Consider the following 15,052-nt stretch of genomic DNA (forward strand, 5'->3'; position numbering starts at 1 on the left):
ATTTTGCAGTAAGTATTATCTATGAAGAAGAGTGCTCCATTAAATTACTTTCTTTTCATTCTTGGGATATTTCTGGGTTGAAGATCAGTGTCCTTCTAATACTTGTTTTGAGTAAACCATGGATAGTGTTTTGGTTTGGGCCAAATTTCAAAGCTAATTCATAATATTTTGAATCCTAACTGCAGATTGAATTCTAAATTAAAATCACTTTTTAATTTTCAGGAAAAAAAGCCACCTCTTTTTTAATATGTTGTAATTCAGTAATGCAAATTTATTGTTCCATGTTTATAAGGTAATTGAGCTTTCACTTCTGTAATGTACTACTTTGCAATTGGAGGTGGAGAGGATTTTTTTTTTTGCTGTATTTTGTTTCTCTTGTCAAAAGAGTAAGATATTTTTGGCAGTCAGCATACCTTCTTCAGTTAAGCCTCTGTTGTTAGTTTCTATTATTGCCAAAGCCTGGTTAGGTAATAAGCAACACCTTTTGTTGTGCTTTCCAGTAACATTTTTTTCTTCACCTTCTGAAGGCGGGATTGTTCAGATCACTTGTGACTTTGGTAGCTTTTCATGAGGCTTACCTTAAAACACACTTTCTCTTCTCTGAACTAGGAGTCTTGGCATGTGTGTATGGTTTTGAAAAATGCAAAACCAAACAGAATAGTTACAAACTTTCTTAGTCACTACTGGCATCACATAGCATTAAATGCTGGACCCATAAACATTATTAAATTGCATTTAAGTGCTTATGCTTTTCATCAGGTTTTACATATAACCTTCTACTTTCATACTAGTATTTGTAACTTCTATGCTGTAAGAGTTTTAATTTGAAATAATATAATTTTTTTTTTTAATCACAAATGTTTAATTTGTTTGGGTTTTTTTCTAGATTTGGGTCTATTTTTTCAGTTATTTTTGCTTTTGTGCATCATTTTTCATAATGTGGCTATCATATAGTTACATCATTAAATCGGAGCTATGGGAGGAAACTCTTACCATTGTCTTTCTGTCAGAAAAATATATACTTTTAATAAATTCTTTATTACTATTTTGGTAATCCTCAGCTGTGACTTATGAGGTGATAGGGGCTGGGTTATGTATGAAAGCTGAAGCATCACAGCTGAATTATCCCAAGGAATGTCAGCTGTATATTCTCAAAGCCATTTGTATAGATTACTGCAGGACATAACATGAGAACAGGAAACCTGAGGAAGGTGCCTTCTGCTGGTCACATAGGGCAACATCTCAGAGCGTGCATGTTTTCTGATCTAGTGTAAAACAAAAAGGTGAATGTGATAATACATTGGAAGAAGGATGTAAGGCTTTTTCTCCTGTTTCATATATATTGCTGGAAGCATGTTTTTTTAATTCCTCTCCCCTTTTCCCTCCTCATATACAGGCGCCTTTCTTCATTAATGTGGGAAGTCCGGTACATAGAACATAATACTCGCACATTTAATGAACCTGGAAGTCCTATTGTCAAATCTGCCAAATTTGTCACAGATCTTCTGCTGCACTTCATAAAGTGAGTTGCTTAGTAGCTCTGTTGTTGTTCCTATCTCTTCCCAAGGTATTCAGCCTTTTCAGATCTGAATTTTAAAGTGAAATAGTACTGCAGCTTGAATAAGCCTGTTGTCTGCTGTTGGGGCAGAAAAGAATAAAGCTCATCTTGACAAAGAATGCCTACGTTTGCAAAACAACATAAAGTTTTGTAATACATTGATTGGCATAGATTGACGTGGCATTTTATTTGAAGAGACTTTCTGCTAAATGATAAAAATGGGTCTGACTAACTTCCTGGAGTGATAGATACATTTAGAGGTAAGTTAGGCAGTATTCAAACTCAAAATTAGAACTCCTATGTTAATGTAATCGTGGGCATTTAATTCTGAAGTCTTTACAATTTCTAGTGTGATTGAAAATGTGTTATGCAAAATAAAAATTGGAAGCTTTGAGGTCGACAGATAGTAGTTGTCTGTCAAATGTTTTATTATTGTCTGTAGAAAAACTGAATGGGAAATATTTCAGATTTCTCAGTCACTTGATACATCAGTGGGCCTGAAGTTTGTAAGAAGAGCTTACTGAGTGTGTCCACTGCTTGTATTTGCTTGTACACTGTGAATGCTCCTGTTCCTGCCTTGTAAAAACAAGAAGATACTTCGTTAGTGTGACAAAAATCACGGTATTTTTAGTAACTTAGTTTCTCCGTGTTAAATTGAATCCTGTTATTTTTTATTTTGTGTGCTCTTGAAGCATTAGAATTGCATTATATATTTGGAAATGTAGGACTTTGACTCTGTACACAAACTTTTTTGTATCTTCAGTGCTTATGATTTCTGATATTGGCTGGAGAATAAAAAATACTTAACTGACAAGTTTCAGTGAAATGCACCATTAGAAACACACGTGTTTCTAAAGGGCTTCTCTACTACTGTGTTTGTTCTTTAACATTTTCGGCCTACATGGGGGTTTCCTTGTGACTAATTAAGCAGCTCAAGGTTTGTCAAGTGTGTTTTTTGATTGGCTAAGCTAAATTAGTGGAACATCTGGATATTCTTCCTTAATAATTAGATTGGATATAAGGAGGAAATTCTTTCCTGTTAGGGTGGTGAGGCACTGGAATAAGTTGTCCAGGGAGGTTGTGAATGCTTCATCCCTGGCAGTGTTCAAGGCCAGGCTGGATGAGGCCTTGGGTAATATGGTTTAGAGCGAGGTGTCCCTGCCCATGGCAGGGGGGTTGGAACTTGATAATCTTAAGATCCTTTCCAACCCAAACTATTCTATGATTCTATGATAATAATGGCCTATAGCTTGTGTTTATTAGTATACCCATGTAAATGAACTAACAATGCGCATAAAGCCCAGAATTGTATTTTTAGTTTGGAGCAGAAGACCTAGACCACCATGGAAGGCAAATCCCTTGGTTCTAATGAGAGTGAATTATCTAGATGCCTCTGAGAATCCAAGGCTTAGACCTTGGATTACCCAAGTCTTTTAAAAAGCAGAAAATAGGGAAGGGGGTGTTGCTTGATCTTTTTCTCACCTTCTCCCCAGGCTCTTCTAGTGATAATTATAGTTAAATACAGTAGCCTGTATTATGGATTGCAATTCCAGGGTAGAGTTGCTGAGTATTTACTCCTGGTTTTCCGGTGGTTTGTATGGCTACATAGTAGAACACCTTTGGGCTTTCTTTTGCTGCATTATACAAGAATTGAAAATCAGTGTTTGTTTTGCTGATTTAATTATGCAGGTTTATACAATAACAGTGTTAGTCCTTACACAAATAAAAATTACATTTCAGCTGTCTTGCATTATGGGTACTAATGTATTGAATTGCACTTTCGTACACTAAATCCTCTGTACTGTTTCTTAGAAGGCTAGATGGGCCCCAGAGCCCTTTATGTGGTATAGTGTTAGATGTTTCTAATGCTAATGCATTCATGGTAAAAGATTACGGCTTTCAATTTTAAAACATTGACACTGTTAAATGGTCTGTATTTTACAGAGTACAGAAATATTTTACAGCTTTTTGAGCTGAAGACAAGCTTTTCTCATTACTGCAGTCCTCTTAGTATTCATACATCACTAAACACTATCGTTTCATTTGGGAATGGCTTTGTAAACATTTTTCTTATCATAGGCATAATATAGTTGATCCCGTAGGTGTAGATAGAAAATAAATGTTAGCATGTATTTCTTTTTACACAGAGACCAGAGTTGCTATGACATAATTCCATTATACAATGCAATGAAGAAGAAAGTATTGTCTGACTCTGAGGAGGTAAGTGGTTGTGTCTTAAGATGTTGGCATTGATTAACTGGAGAAACAGGACTGCTGTCTCTGTCCTGCTGGGTACAAAAGTACCAATTTCAGTCGCTGTCAGGGAGTGGGGTGTACTTCTCTGTCAATTAAATGTTTCTTGTTTGTCAGGTGGGAAACTGGGTAAAAATTCAGGCTCCTCTCCTTTAATGCTTTAGCAGCTTGCTGGAGAATTTTGAGAGGTTCTCAAAACTGGCAGTCACATGAAATGCTTCCCAGAGGGACAGGGATAGAACTATAAAAAATCAAATTATAAATGAAGTATAAAAGAATTCACCTACTCATACATGCTTATATTTTTTTAACCTTTTTATGCGACTCATTATCTTGCTCAAAGGAAGAAGAGAAAGATACAAATGTGCCAGGAACTTCCACTAGAAAAAGAAAGGTAAATCTTATTTCATGATTTACAGTGCTACAAATAATTAGACAAGCATTGGTTAAACAAAGGAATGCAAAACTGAAAGTGTTTTTATTATCATCTAATGTCAGCTTTTGGAAAGCTTTGAACTTAAAAGTGATGTGTTGTTCTAGTGATCTGTTCAATGCAAAAGCATTTTTGTCTGTGCTGCTGCATGTCATGAATTCATCAGTTAGAATTTATATCCTGCAGGGTATCTTTTCCATTAGATTGTGTAAGAACAGCTAGTTTATTTAATATATACCAGACAACATTGTCATTTCAGGATCATCAGCCAAAGCGGCGGCTACGTAATAGAGCTCAGTCATATGATATTCAGTCATGGAAGAAGCAATGCCAGGAGCTGCTGAATCTCATTTTTCAGTGTGAAGATTCTGAACCGTTTCGACAACCAGTGGATCTCCTTGAATATCCAGTGAGTATTTTGGAACAGGAAGGCTAGTTATAATCCAGTTGTTAGGTGGTTGGTTCCTATTCTTTAAACTGTGACCATGTTTCCAACTCGTAACTTCAGGCACCTCTGTTGACAGAAGTTTTTTTCAGTGCTTGGTTGTTGCCTTGTATTAATGTTTAGTGTGTTTTTAAAGTCATTGCAAAAGAAATTGAAATTTCTGCTGTACTGTTTCTACAGAAAACTCTCCTGTACTTTAGTTGCAAACTGGTTTGTATTCAGGGATGCCCGTGTTAAGTAAGTTACAGCTTTTACAATTAAGACGTCTTCCCTTTTCTGAGCGAAAAATGGTCATATGTGAAGTACATGTGTTTGGTTGTTGTGTGTGAGCATTGTTGTCATGAGTCATTTTTTGTTTCCAGAAGTACAAAAACTAATTTTCATATCAGTCATCTGGGCTTGATTCAGAAAAAGTACCCACTGAAGAACTGTAGTGAGCCATTAACTGTAGTAATGATGACTTTCCCCAGTTTTGCTTTCTGCTTGGGTGATTGCACTGGATTCAGATAGCCATGAGCTAGTTTGTAACTTCAGAATATTTTAACATTAAAGTCTTGTTGCCTTGGATTTGGTTTAGCCTTTTAGTCTAGTTTAGGTAACAAAGTCAAAGGGTTTGCATGCTTTCCTTCTAGCATATCTGAAGGTTTTGTTTAAAATACCACTCTAAAGTGATTAACATGGGGGAAATTATAATCTTCCCGATTAGAGAAAAGAAATGCTTCTCTTTCAGACGTCACTGATATGTCTGTCTTGACACTTCTGCGGTCAGTGGGAACAGTCATTTTTTAAGTAACTAAGCTTTATTCCATGGCCTAACTACAAGTGGTCCTTTGTGTTTTGAGATCTTTAAGTGGTCTGAGAGAAGAGAGCACCTTATTTAGGCTTAAGTATGAAACACCCTGCTCCTGATGTCACACACCTGCTTAACGTTCAGAGGCACTCACACAAGTTCTCTTTGCTCTCGTGGATTAACTTTTTTACTTCGTTTTGGTATTTAAGCTTTTTTTTCACACAGATATTCTTCTGTTTCTCCCATAGCCTAGGAAAGGTTATGTCATTGGCTTGAACACAGTCCTATTTAAGCCTGTGGAGTTTTCATTATTCTAATACTACTTCCCTAAATTGTCAGGTCTCCATTTGGGAAACTGCTCTGGTTTTCAGTAGGGATGTACTACAACTCTGATGAGGTTCGTATAGCCAGACTTATATTTTAAAGTTAATTTGTAAAAACAATGTTAGGCTTAGTACCAAGTCTGAGCTGTTAAGCCATCCAGAAAGCTTGTAGTCACACTTTTATATCACAGTTATCTTCATGAGTGTGTGTCAGTCATACAGCCCTTAGGATGCAAATTTTGAGCTCTGTATTTCAGTAAATCCTTTTTTAAAATTAATTAAGTCTTATATCAGTTAACTTCTGTCCTCGATCCTGTTGAGGAGTTTCATTGTGTATGAGTGGAAGGAGCAAACTGCCCTCCATATCTGTTTAAAGAAGACATTTGCTTTGAACAGGTTTGTCAAATGCATCCTAATGAAAATGTTCCATTAAGACTCGTGGTGGGTATGAAAAGCTTGTAATACATGGCTTTGCTATTTCTTAACAGGATTACAGAGATATTATCGACACTCCTATGGATTTTTCTACTGTTAGAGAAACACTGGAAGCTGGCAACTATGAGTCACCAACAGAGTTATGTAAAGATGTGAGACTTATTTTCAGCAATTCCAAGGCCTATACACCAAGTAAAAGATCAAGGGTAAGTCTTTTTCTTTCTTTTTGTTGTTTGAAACAATACTTATATCTGAAAACTACTGGACACCCCCCCCCCCAAAGAGAGACACTGTTAACAGAGATATTACTTTAAAAACAAGCTTCATTATTTCTGACCTTCAAACGAGAATATTTCTGAGAAAGTAGTATAGTTTTGGGTTTTAGAGAAATGTGTGCTATTTAAATGCCTGAAGTTCTGATGCTCTGCAAGTATGGTTCAAAAATAAATACTTGAAAGGGGATGCTAAGGGAGAGCCACATTGAAAGACAGATCTGTAGAAACATGAGCGTAGGTACAATAGTGGAATTTAAGTGGTGTTTTTGTGAAGAAACTAGGTTTTGAAAACACACATGGAACCACAAACTCCCTTGCTCTGGAGGTTGCCCCAGACTGAAACACACAGGTATTGAGAATGGCAGGGATAACGAAATTCTGTGCTGTTCATCAGTATGCAGTGATGAGATTGTAATGAAATACTTAGAAATTCTGGGAAACAAAGCTGTTTACATTCTTCCTAATACTGAAATACCCTGCCAATGGTGGAGTTAATAATGCTTTTCTCTAAAATTGACTTGTAGGTACAGTAACTGTAAGCAGTGAAAGTTATAAATGTGTACACATGTTCAAGGCTTCTGTGTAGCTTTTCTTCTGGTAACATGCATTACTTAAACTGGAATTATTAGCAGCTTTTATGTTTGGCTGTTCTGAATAGCAAATTAATCATCAGGACTTCATTGTCTTAAAATCTAGGGACAAATTTCCTTTGTAGGTAGGTGACTAGCAAGAAGGACTGATCAGTGATTGATCTCTCTTCAGTCAGTAATAGACACTCCCACTCGCTGTCGGGGCTGCCTAAGAATCAGCACCTACATAATTCTAATACATGCCTTGAACCTGTTTCAAAGGAATAGACTGATGCTCAAATACAGGATATAAGGATGCAACTTAATACAGACGAAAATCAGATTCTTCACCCTTGGTATGATACAGTAAAATTCTTTGTAGTTTCCGCTGAAGCTAGAAAGGGATGCTTTCTGGAAAGGCAGATGGAATGGGACAGTTGAAAAGGTGGCTTTTCTAATTTTAACTTTTGTGTAATCTTCAGTTGTAACACACTTGTCAAAGACATGAAAATAATTAAACCTACTCATGGATTAGTGTAAATTTGTTTGGACAGACTGTACATTTCCTTTAAACATTTCCATATCAGTCAGTTTACTTTTGTAGCTATTGCTCAGTGGTAAATAAGTACAGTGATGCTTCGGAAAAGTATACAACTTGCTTGTTTATTGGCTTTTCTTTTTTAGATTTACAGCATGAGTTTGCGGCTGTCTGCTTTCTTTGAAGAACACATAAGTTCTATTTTATCGGATTATAAGTCTGCCCTACGCTTTCATAAAAGAAATACAATAAAGAAAAGAAGGAAAAAAAGAAGTAGAAGCAGCTCAGTTTCCAGTAGTGTTGCATCCAGGTACGTTAATTCCTGTAAAGTATTCATGAAATGCTGTGCCAGTTTGACAGTACAGCAGAACTTAGTGTGGATTGTTTTTTTCTTAATAGTTCCTTTACTGTTCCCTATTGCAGAATGGTAGCTTTGACATGCAAGTCCTTATGATGTGGAAGAGTTTAAAACTTTACTTAGTGCTATCCTAGTGTAAGTCCTTAAAATTTGAATAACTGCTAAACGTGTACAGTAAAACAGCATTGTTAGGGTAGTGATGGCATCGTGCTTTGTCATGTAACTGTAGCATTTATTGTAAAGATTCACTCTTTGGAGGCTCACGACTACATGAATTTCCACAGTAAATGTCGTATTTTGAACATGCTTTATACAGAGATGGTTGGTTTACTCCCACAGTCTCAGACGTAGGAGTAAGAAAGTGGTCATCCAGGATCCAAATTGTTACTCCTTTTGCAGCCCTGAAAGGAAGAGGAGATTAATAAAACCTCAGCTGAAGGCAGAAACTGCTGCCACCTCTTCGTCTTCTGCACCTGTGCGGTCAACAGCACTGAGACATGCTCCACCTCAGATGAATGGAAAAGCAGCTGAAACCTCATCCCTTGTGCGGACTAGAAGCAATAGGGGAACAACAGAAGTCGCTGTTACAGAGCAACCATCTACTTCTTCAGGAGCAAAGCCTTTAACAATAAAGCCTTTAATTACAAAGTCTAATATTACTGCAGGGTCAGGAAAGTCAGGCAAGTTGGGGCTTTTCACTGTTTCAGGGTTTTCTTGTTGGGTTTTGATGGGGTCTTTTAAAATGTGAATGTTTATAAATATAAAACTTACTTTTTGGAAACCCAGTGTATTTGTCTCAGTTAAGACTGGTTCTGTTTTCAAGATGCAGGGCCTTTGAGGTTCTTCAGAGGAAAACTCAGCAAGTTACTCTGTGTTGTTTTATCCAGGAAGCTTTCTTACCTCTAGATCACTATTCAAAATGGTTTGTTTATAGTAGAACATGGGTTCCTTTTGAGGCAGATCAGAATGAATGTGATATAAACTACTTGACTAGAACATTTATTTTTTTCTTTTTGTCCTTCTAGTACTGGAGAATTCAACCAAACATTCCAAGAACCAGAATAGTGTGTCAGTCCCTTCTCAGTCTGATTACAGTCATCACACTAGGAATAACTCCACAAGAGAAAATCCTGAGAAAGAGAAGCAAGTCAAGCGCAAAGTAAAATCTGCCACTGTTAATCAACAAGGTATGGAGTTTCTTTGGAACATTTCTCCCTTCTAGTTACTGATGTAGTGGCTGTAGTGGTGCACTTTAATTGTGACAATTTGTGGGTGTAGAAATCAGTATGCGTTATGATTTAGCAGAATAGGGAAGTCTGATAGAACAACTGAGTCACACTTAGTTCCTTCTTGATAAATCAGCACAGTTTTGACTACTCTTTAACACCATTTCCATGATTTGATAACTGTTGTCTAGCCAATTTTTGTATCTGCACTTTCATTTCAGTTATGACAAGGGTCATATTATGAGTTCTCAGATTCCAAAGCAGATTTTTGCAGGGTCACACTCCATAGCCTGTGGCTTTTACCTAGTAAAATTTGTATGGCTTATGTTTGGGTCAGTAACGCTGAGTTTGATGACGCTGCACAACCACAAGCATAAAATCAGATTATCACAGCTGCAACTTTGTTCTTTCACTTTTTACCACAGCAAAATGGAGCTATATAGTGTTTACTGCTTCTGTTTAGTGGATCAGTCCTATAGCACAGGATTGATTGAATCTAGTTTTATGTAGTCTTCTAACTGAACATGCTTGGTCTTTTTGAGTCTGGGTACCTTAAAACTCAAAGCATCTGTGGAGACTGAAGTAAGATCTCTTAGTCATAAAATCTCTCCTGTTAATGAAGGAGCTTTGAACTGTTGTGAAGCTTCTGTGAAGCAGCTAGATCCACTAAGCGTCTTTTCTCTGAAGATGAAGAAACAGTGGTCTGCAGATTGGGCCCTGCCTAATTAATCGGGTTAATCCTTGTGGTCCTCCTCTCCCTGAGGATTTTCCTTTCTTTCTTACTCTTACGTGCTTCTGAAAAAGCAGCTTGTGGTCTGATAAATTGTCCATTCCTTGCAAGCTTTCTCACAAAGGCCTCAGCATATTATGTGACTAACTATGCACCCATTATGAGATTGGATGTTTGGTTATGTCAGAGGTACTTGAACGTTGTTGACATGATCCCGTCTCTCCTGCACAACCACCCATATGACAGTAGAGGCCTATGCTTTTAGTGTGTGATGGAGGACATTTGAACAGAGCAGGAGCTGTGCATGAACGTTTCCATCAAAGAACTGGATGAGCTGTCATGCTGGCTATGAATCTATTCCTGGCCTCGTTTTAGGCAAGGGTTGTGCTATCGGAACACCTGTAATAGGTCATGTGACATGCCCCACAAGGAAGTTAGGTACCACTCACCTAAGAAAATCTCATAGCCCATGAAAGTCTCCAAGCAAATACCTTCTGCCACGTGTCTGTAAACATGAGAAATCTGTCCAATTTGCATACTTTTGTATGTGTGCGTGTATGTGTCTCCCGTGTTTCTACCCTTTTCCTGGCTTATTGCTGAAATAACCCTAGCCTAATGAACTGACCGTGAAGGATCCTACCTCAAGCTGAAAGAGGTAGCATTCTCCAGAAACGACCTGCTGGGAAGCATTCTTGATCCTTACAGCAATGCTTCTTGAGCAGCTTACCGTTGTTGCAGGTACCAAATACAAGTTTTAGTCCACTGGTGGTGTGTCAGCCAAGAACACTTGAGCCTTTTCCTTTTCTCTCCTCCCCATCCCCCAGGTTTTTTCTGAGGTTTTTTATTTGTTTGTTTTTTTGGGTTTTTTTTCAGGGTAGGGGCTTGGTTTGTTTTCTTTCTTCAGGCTACCTTGAGGTAAACCCAGCTAGAAGTTAGTCCTCGCTGTATACTGGAATGAAGCTATTTGAGCTCTACTTTGGGTTTCTTAGATTTTTGCAGATTGTCAATCACTGCGAATCCATTCAGATATTTTAGTAAGAATTTTATTAAGGCAGCTTGCAAGTGAATGTAAATCCACATCTGTTCCATGACACGTACTCTCGTTTGTTTACAGTAGATTGCAAGAATAATGCTTTGGCATCAGGAAGCATCCAGGTAAATGGACACAGTGGACAGCCTTCAAAACCTCCAGTTAAAAGAGGTCCCGGACGGAAGCCGAAAGTGGAGACTAATAACAGTACATGTGAGGTGGTGCACAAGAAGAGAGGCAGAAAACCAAAAAAGCTGCAAATTGTTGAACAGCAGAAGGCTGCGGAGCAGAATGCAATCCAGACCACACAGGATGTACCAGAAGAAGCCTCTGCTTCTACTGCATGCAATTCTCTCTCTGAAAATAATATGAAGGAAGACTTGTTACAAAAAAAAGGCCGTGGGGGTAGAAAGCCAAAAAGGAAGATAAAGACCCATCAGCCAGGCTCGGACCTCCTAGTTCCTGCGAATGTTAAAATGCAGACAAGAAGCAGGAGGAAAAAGATAGATGAGCCTATGGAGGAGGGATCTGAAGAGCTTAAAGATTCTGAACCTCACATGAGAACTAGAAACCAGGGTAGGAGGACAGCCTTTTACAATGAAGATGACTCTGAGGAAGAGCAAAGGCAGCTATTGTTTGAGGACACCTCCTTAACTTTTGGAACGTCTAGCAGAGGCAGAGTCCGAAAGTTGACTGAAAAAGCAAAAGCTAATTTAATTGGTTGGTAATTTTTACCAGGGGTTTTACTTCAGAATGCTATGAAGCAGGTACAGTTAAGGAATGGCAGAACAGACTTCTGCTTCCCTGCTGCTATTATGGGTTGGAAGAGTGTGTTCTGGCTTGAGGAGAAAAAATTAGCAAAAAAAAAAAAGAACTGAAAGAGCAGTCTTTGAAAGAAATATATATTTTAAACTTTTGCTATTTATTGCCCTCCAGATAGGTTATGCATTTCAACAGTCATTTTGTTCACAGTTGAGAATAATGAAAGCAATTTCTGGCTGACGCACATTGTTGAGAGCGACTCTGCTCAAGTAGTGCATAGTATCCTTACACCAATAAAGAAACAGGTGGTAGAACTTGTAATGCCGCAAACTGAAAGCAGAAGTCTATTTTTAACCAAGCAAGGTGCACCTTGATTGTAAAGTCAAGTTGCCTCAGAATGCAGGTTTTGGCAAAAAGTGGCAGTAAATTCACTTACATTTATACTAAATACAAAAATATCAAACTTTGCTAATCTAAAAATGCTTAATTTCAGTTGGGATGGAATGTTCAGCTGCAAAGGAAGCCTAGCACAGGCTGTGGGTTTATCCAAGCTCTGCCAAACATAGCAAAAATGTAATCACAAATATATATATATATATCCACATTGGAAAAAGTTTGACTAATGTCTAATTTTTCAGACCTTGATTCTTGTATCAATCACTAAATTTCTGTTTATTGTGCCAAAGACTGAAAATCAGTGCAGTGGAGAGCCTTTTTTTCTTTCCAGGTGTCAGTAGAGCATACCATTTGCAGTGATAAAAGCTGTGTGTTTTAAATAGTAAGTGGTTAACATTGTTCTGAAATGTATCCTTTTTGGTACTTTTGGTAGAAAATAATGCACTGGTGGGGTCCTTTGACAGAGATGTTTTAGACAAAACATGTAATTGGTTAAAGGATTCAAGGAAATTACAGGAAAGGTATGGAATGAAGATGTTTACTTTCTGATCCAGATTGATTGTTGTTTCTACAACTTTAGACGTGCTGAAGAGGCTAAAATGACCTACAAAGAAGAGTGTATGTGTATATATTAATATATACATGAACACATACATATAGAATATTACCCAGGTATAAATTTTTTTCAGGATTTTTTAGATAGCACTAGAACTGAAAATAAATTTTAAAATGTCATACTTTATAGTTTAATTTTAAGGGGAAGATTGGTTATTTTCAATTATTAAGGTTAAAAGGCCAAATCACTTTTTATGCAATCATGTTTTATACAGTGGTCTCATTGCACATTGTTTTTCTGCACTTTTTATGGTATATCACGCTGACATAAGTCAACATACACCCTAAAGAAAAATTCCATTTAATGATTGTGCCTTGTATTCTATTATTTCTTGCATCCTTAGTAAAATTAAGTTGTCTATTGTAAATGATAACTATATGACTTAGGGGAATGTATTGTTATATGTACTGCTCTGGAAAAGAAAAGCAGTTATTTATTTGTTTATGGTACATCTACTTATTTTATACCTTTGCAAACAAACTTTAATACCATTTTCTATCACTTAAAAAGTATTGTCCAGTTTTAAGGAAAAAAACAAATACAGAAGCAGTCATATTTTCTGAGATCCGGTATGGTACAAAAATGTAACCAAAATTGCCTGGTTATACATCACTTTGGAAGCTTGGGTAGTGTGAAAGGGTTTTTTTTGTCTGTGTGTGTATGTGTGACCCTAACTTAGTTGAAGAAAATAAACCTGAAATGAAACCTCAATTCTGTACACCCTTGCTGAAAAATAATTCTTTTTACGAACATCATCTGCAATAGCTGGCAGGGAGGGCATACAGAATTAAGACCTTAAATTTGCACAGATTCTGTATTCATTTGGGGCCTGATTGTTCACTCTTTTATTTTCTATTACATACAAAAAAAATAAATAAAAGCTTAAACAACACTGGTATTTGACACTGAGAGGAATAGACGCAAGCTAATGTGGACAGCAAATTATTATCCACCGTACCTAGTTTTACATTGTTCACCATGCATTTAGCTACAAGGAATGACTAAAATGTTTTCCAGATCCTCTTTGAATTGTTCGGGGTCTGACTGTGGGGAGCAAGGATTAGTTTGCATTTCATTTGTTGGGATATTTATTTTGTCTGACAAGTATTTCTCTATGATCCACTTAAAATGGAGTCACAAAACGTGTGGTAAGATAACAAGCTATGGTTGTACAGTTGCAATACAGCTTCACAGTTCACAGCTGACTGACTCTACTTGTTAATTTTGTCAAATCTCACTGAAGGCAATCATTTGAAAATGTGTAATTTCCTGATGTTATCTGCATTGTAATATATCAAATAGATTATATCTAAAATTCAGCTTCTGTATTTACTCCATTTGTAATAATGCTTGTTATGGCATGTTTATGTGTATATTTATGTATCAGAAATATCTTGTATGTAAGTTTCAGAGACTGAAATAATATGCATTCCCTTAACAGTAGGTAGACAAGTGTACATCATAATTCTATGATAATAGAAGGCATTACTTGCAGGACTGGGTACTGCTTCCCACCCAGTGGTATCGGTGACTTTAGCCAGTAATTTTTAAACTCATATTGGACACATTAACATTGTTCCTTTTAAAATAAATTGTGGATAATTAGGGTCATTTTTTATGGCAGCAATACTAAGAATTTATTAGGAATTAATACCAGATTATTTAAAAGTTGTATTTTTATAATTTAATTTCATGAGGTTGCAGACTTATTTATGAGACTTCAGACACCACCAGACTGCATTTTGGTCTAGGAAAAATGTCTTACTTGAGGTTGTTGTGACATACTGTATCAACACAGAAAAAGAGCTTTTGATTACAAAGTCTTAAGTTTTTTAATGTGAGCAATGAACTATTGGTCAGTGTTCTGACATAATTTAAGAATTATAGTTAAATGCATGTTTTATAATGCCATCTTTAAGTAAGTACCTAACAACTGGCTCAGAAGATGGAGTATCAGAATCTCATGTGCTTGTTTCACATTTGCATTGTAAATTGGTTCATAGTCATACACATGCAAACGATCTTACAGGCCTGGCAGCAATTAACGCAGTTTTATTCATTAAATTAATTTATACTTGACATGGGTATGAGGATACTGTTCTGGTATTTGTACTCTATACTGGGAAGTGTTAAAAATTGGTATTTATTGCTGAGTGATATCTTAATAACAGTGTGTTCTCTAACTACCAATGAGGAAATAACTTCTGTTGCTGTGAAGCTGGTGTGCTCTAAATGTTTAACAGAAATCATTGTACCTGTGCCTGCATACTTAACAACTCTTTAGCCATTTTGTTTCGGTTGTTAGTGTGTTCTCT

The 15,052-nt window shown here is 36.8% G+C and overlaps 1 protein-coding gene across 3 annotated transcripts in view; it reads left to right on the top strand.

Annotated features, from left to right (window-relative positions):
* Positions 1 to 14,056, top strand: part of PHIP (pleckstrin homology domain interacting protein) — a 105,862-nt gene extending 91,806 nt beyond the window's left edge. For 2 of the 3 annotated variants that reach the window (XR_009726269.1, XR_009726270.1), the window contains exons 32-39: positions 1,397 to 1,522; positions 3,706 to 3,778; positions 4,155 to 4,205; positions 4,504 to 4,653; positions 6,291 to 6,443; positions 7,766 to 7,929; positions 8,377 to 8,840; positions 8,938 to 9,100. Coding sequence is in view for 1 of the 3 variants with exons in the window: in XM_061358376.1 (XP_061214360.1) it covers positions 1,397 to 1,522; positions 3,706 to 3,778; positions 4,155 to 4,205; positions 4,504 to 4,653; positions 6,291 to 6,443; positions 7,766 to 7,929; positions 8,377 to 8,657; positions 9,003 to 9,164; positions 11,048 to 11,691 (1,804 nt within the window). In the remaining 2 variants the exon portion in view is untranslated. Of the gene's footprint in view, positions 1 to 1,396; positions 1,523 to 3,705; positions 3,779 to 4,154; positions 4,206 to 4,503; positions 4,654 to 6,290; positions 6,444 to 7,765; positions 7,930 to 8,376; positions 8,841 to 8,937; positions 9,165 to 11,047 lie in introns of those variants that run through there. The other variant, XM_061358376.1, reaches the window with a different exon arrangement.
* The last annotated feature ends 996 nt before the right edge of the window (positions 14,057 to 15,052 follow it).

The sequence above is a fragment of the Neopsephotus bourkii genome, unplaced genomic scaffold (genome assembly GCF_033783945.1).
Source record: "Neopsephotus bourkii isolate Nb327-2 ecotype Australia unplaced genomic scaffold, CSIRO-AGI_Nbou_v1 NB_941, whole genome shotgun sequence".
Classification (NCBI taxonomy): Eukaryota; Metazoa; Chordata; class Aves; order Psittaciformes; family Psittacidae; genus Neopsephotus; species Neopsephotus bourkii.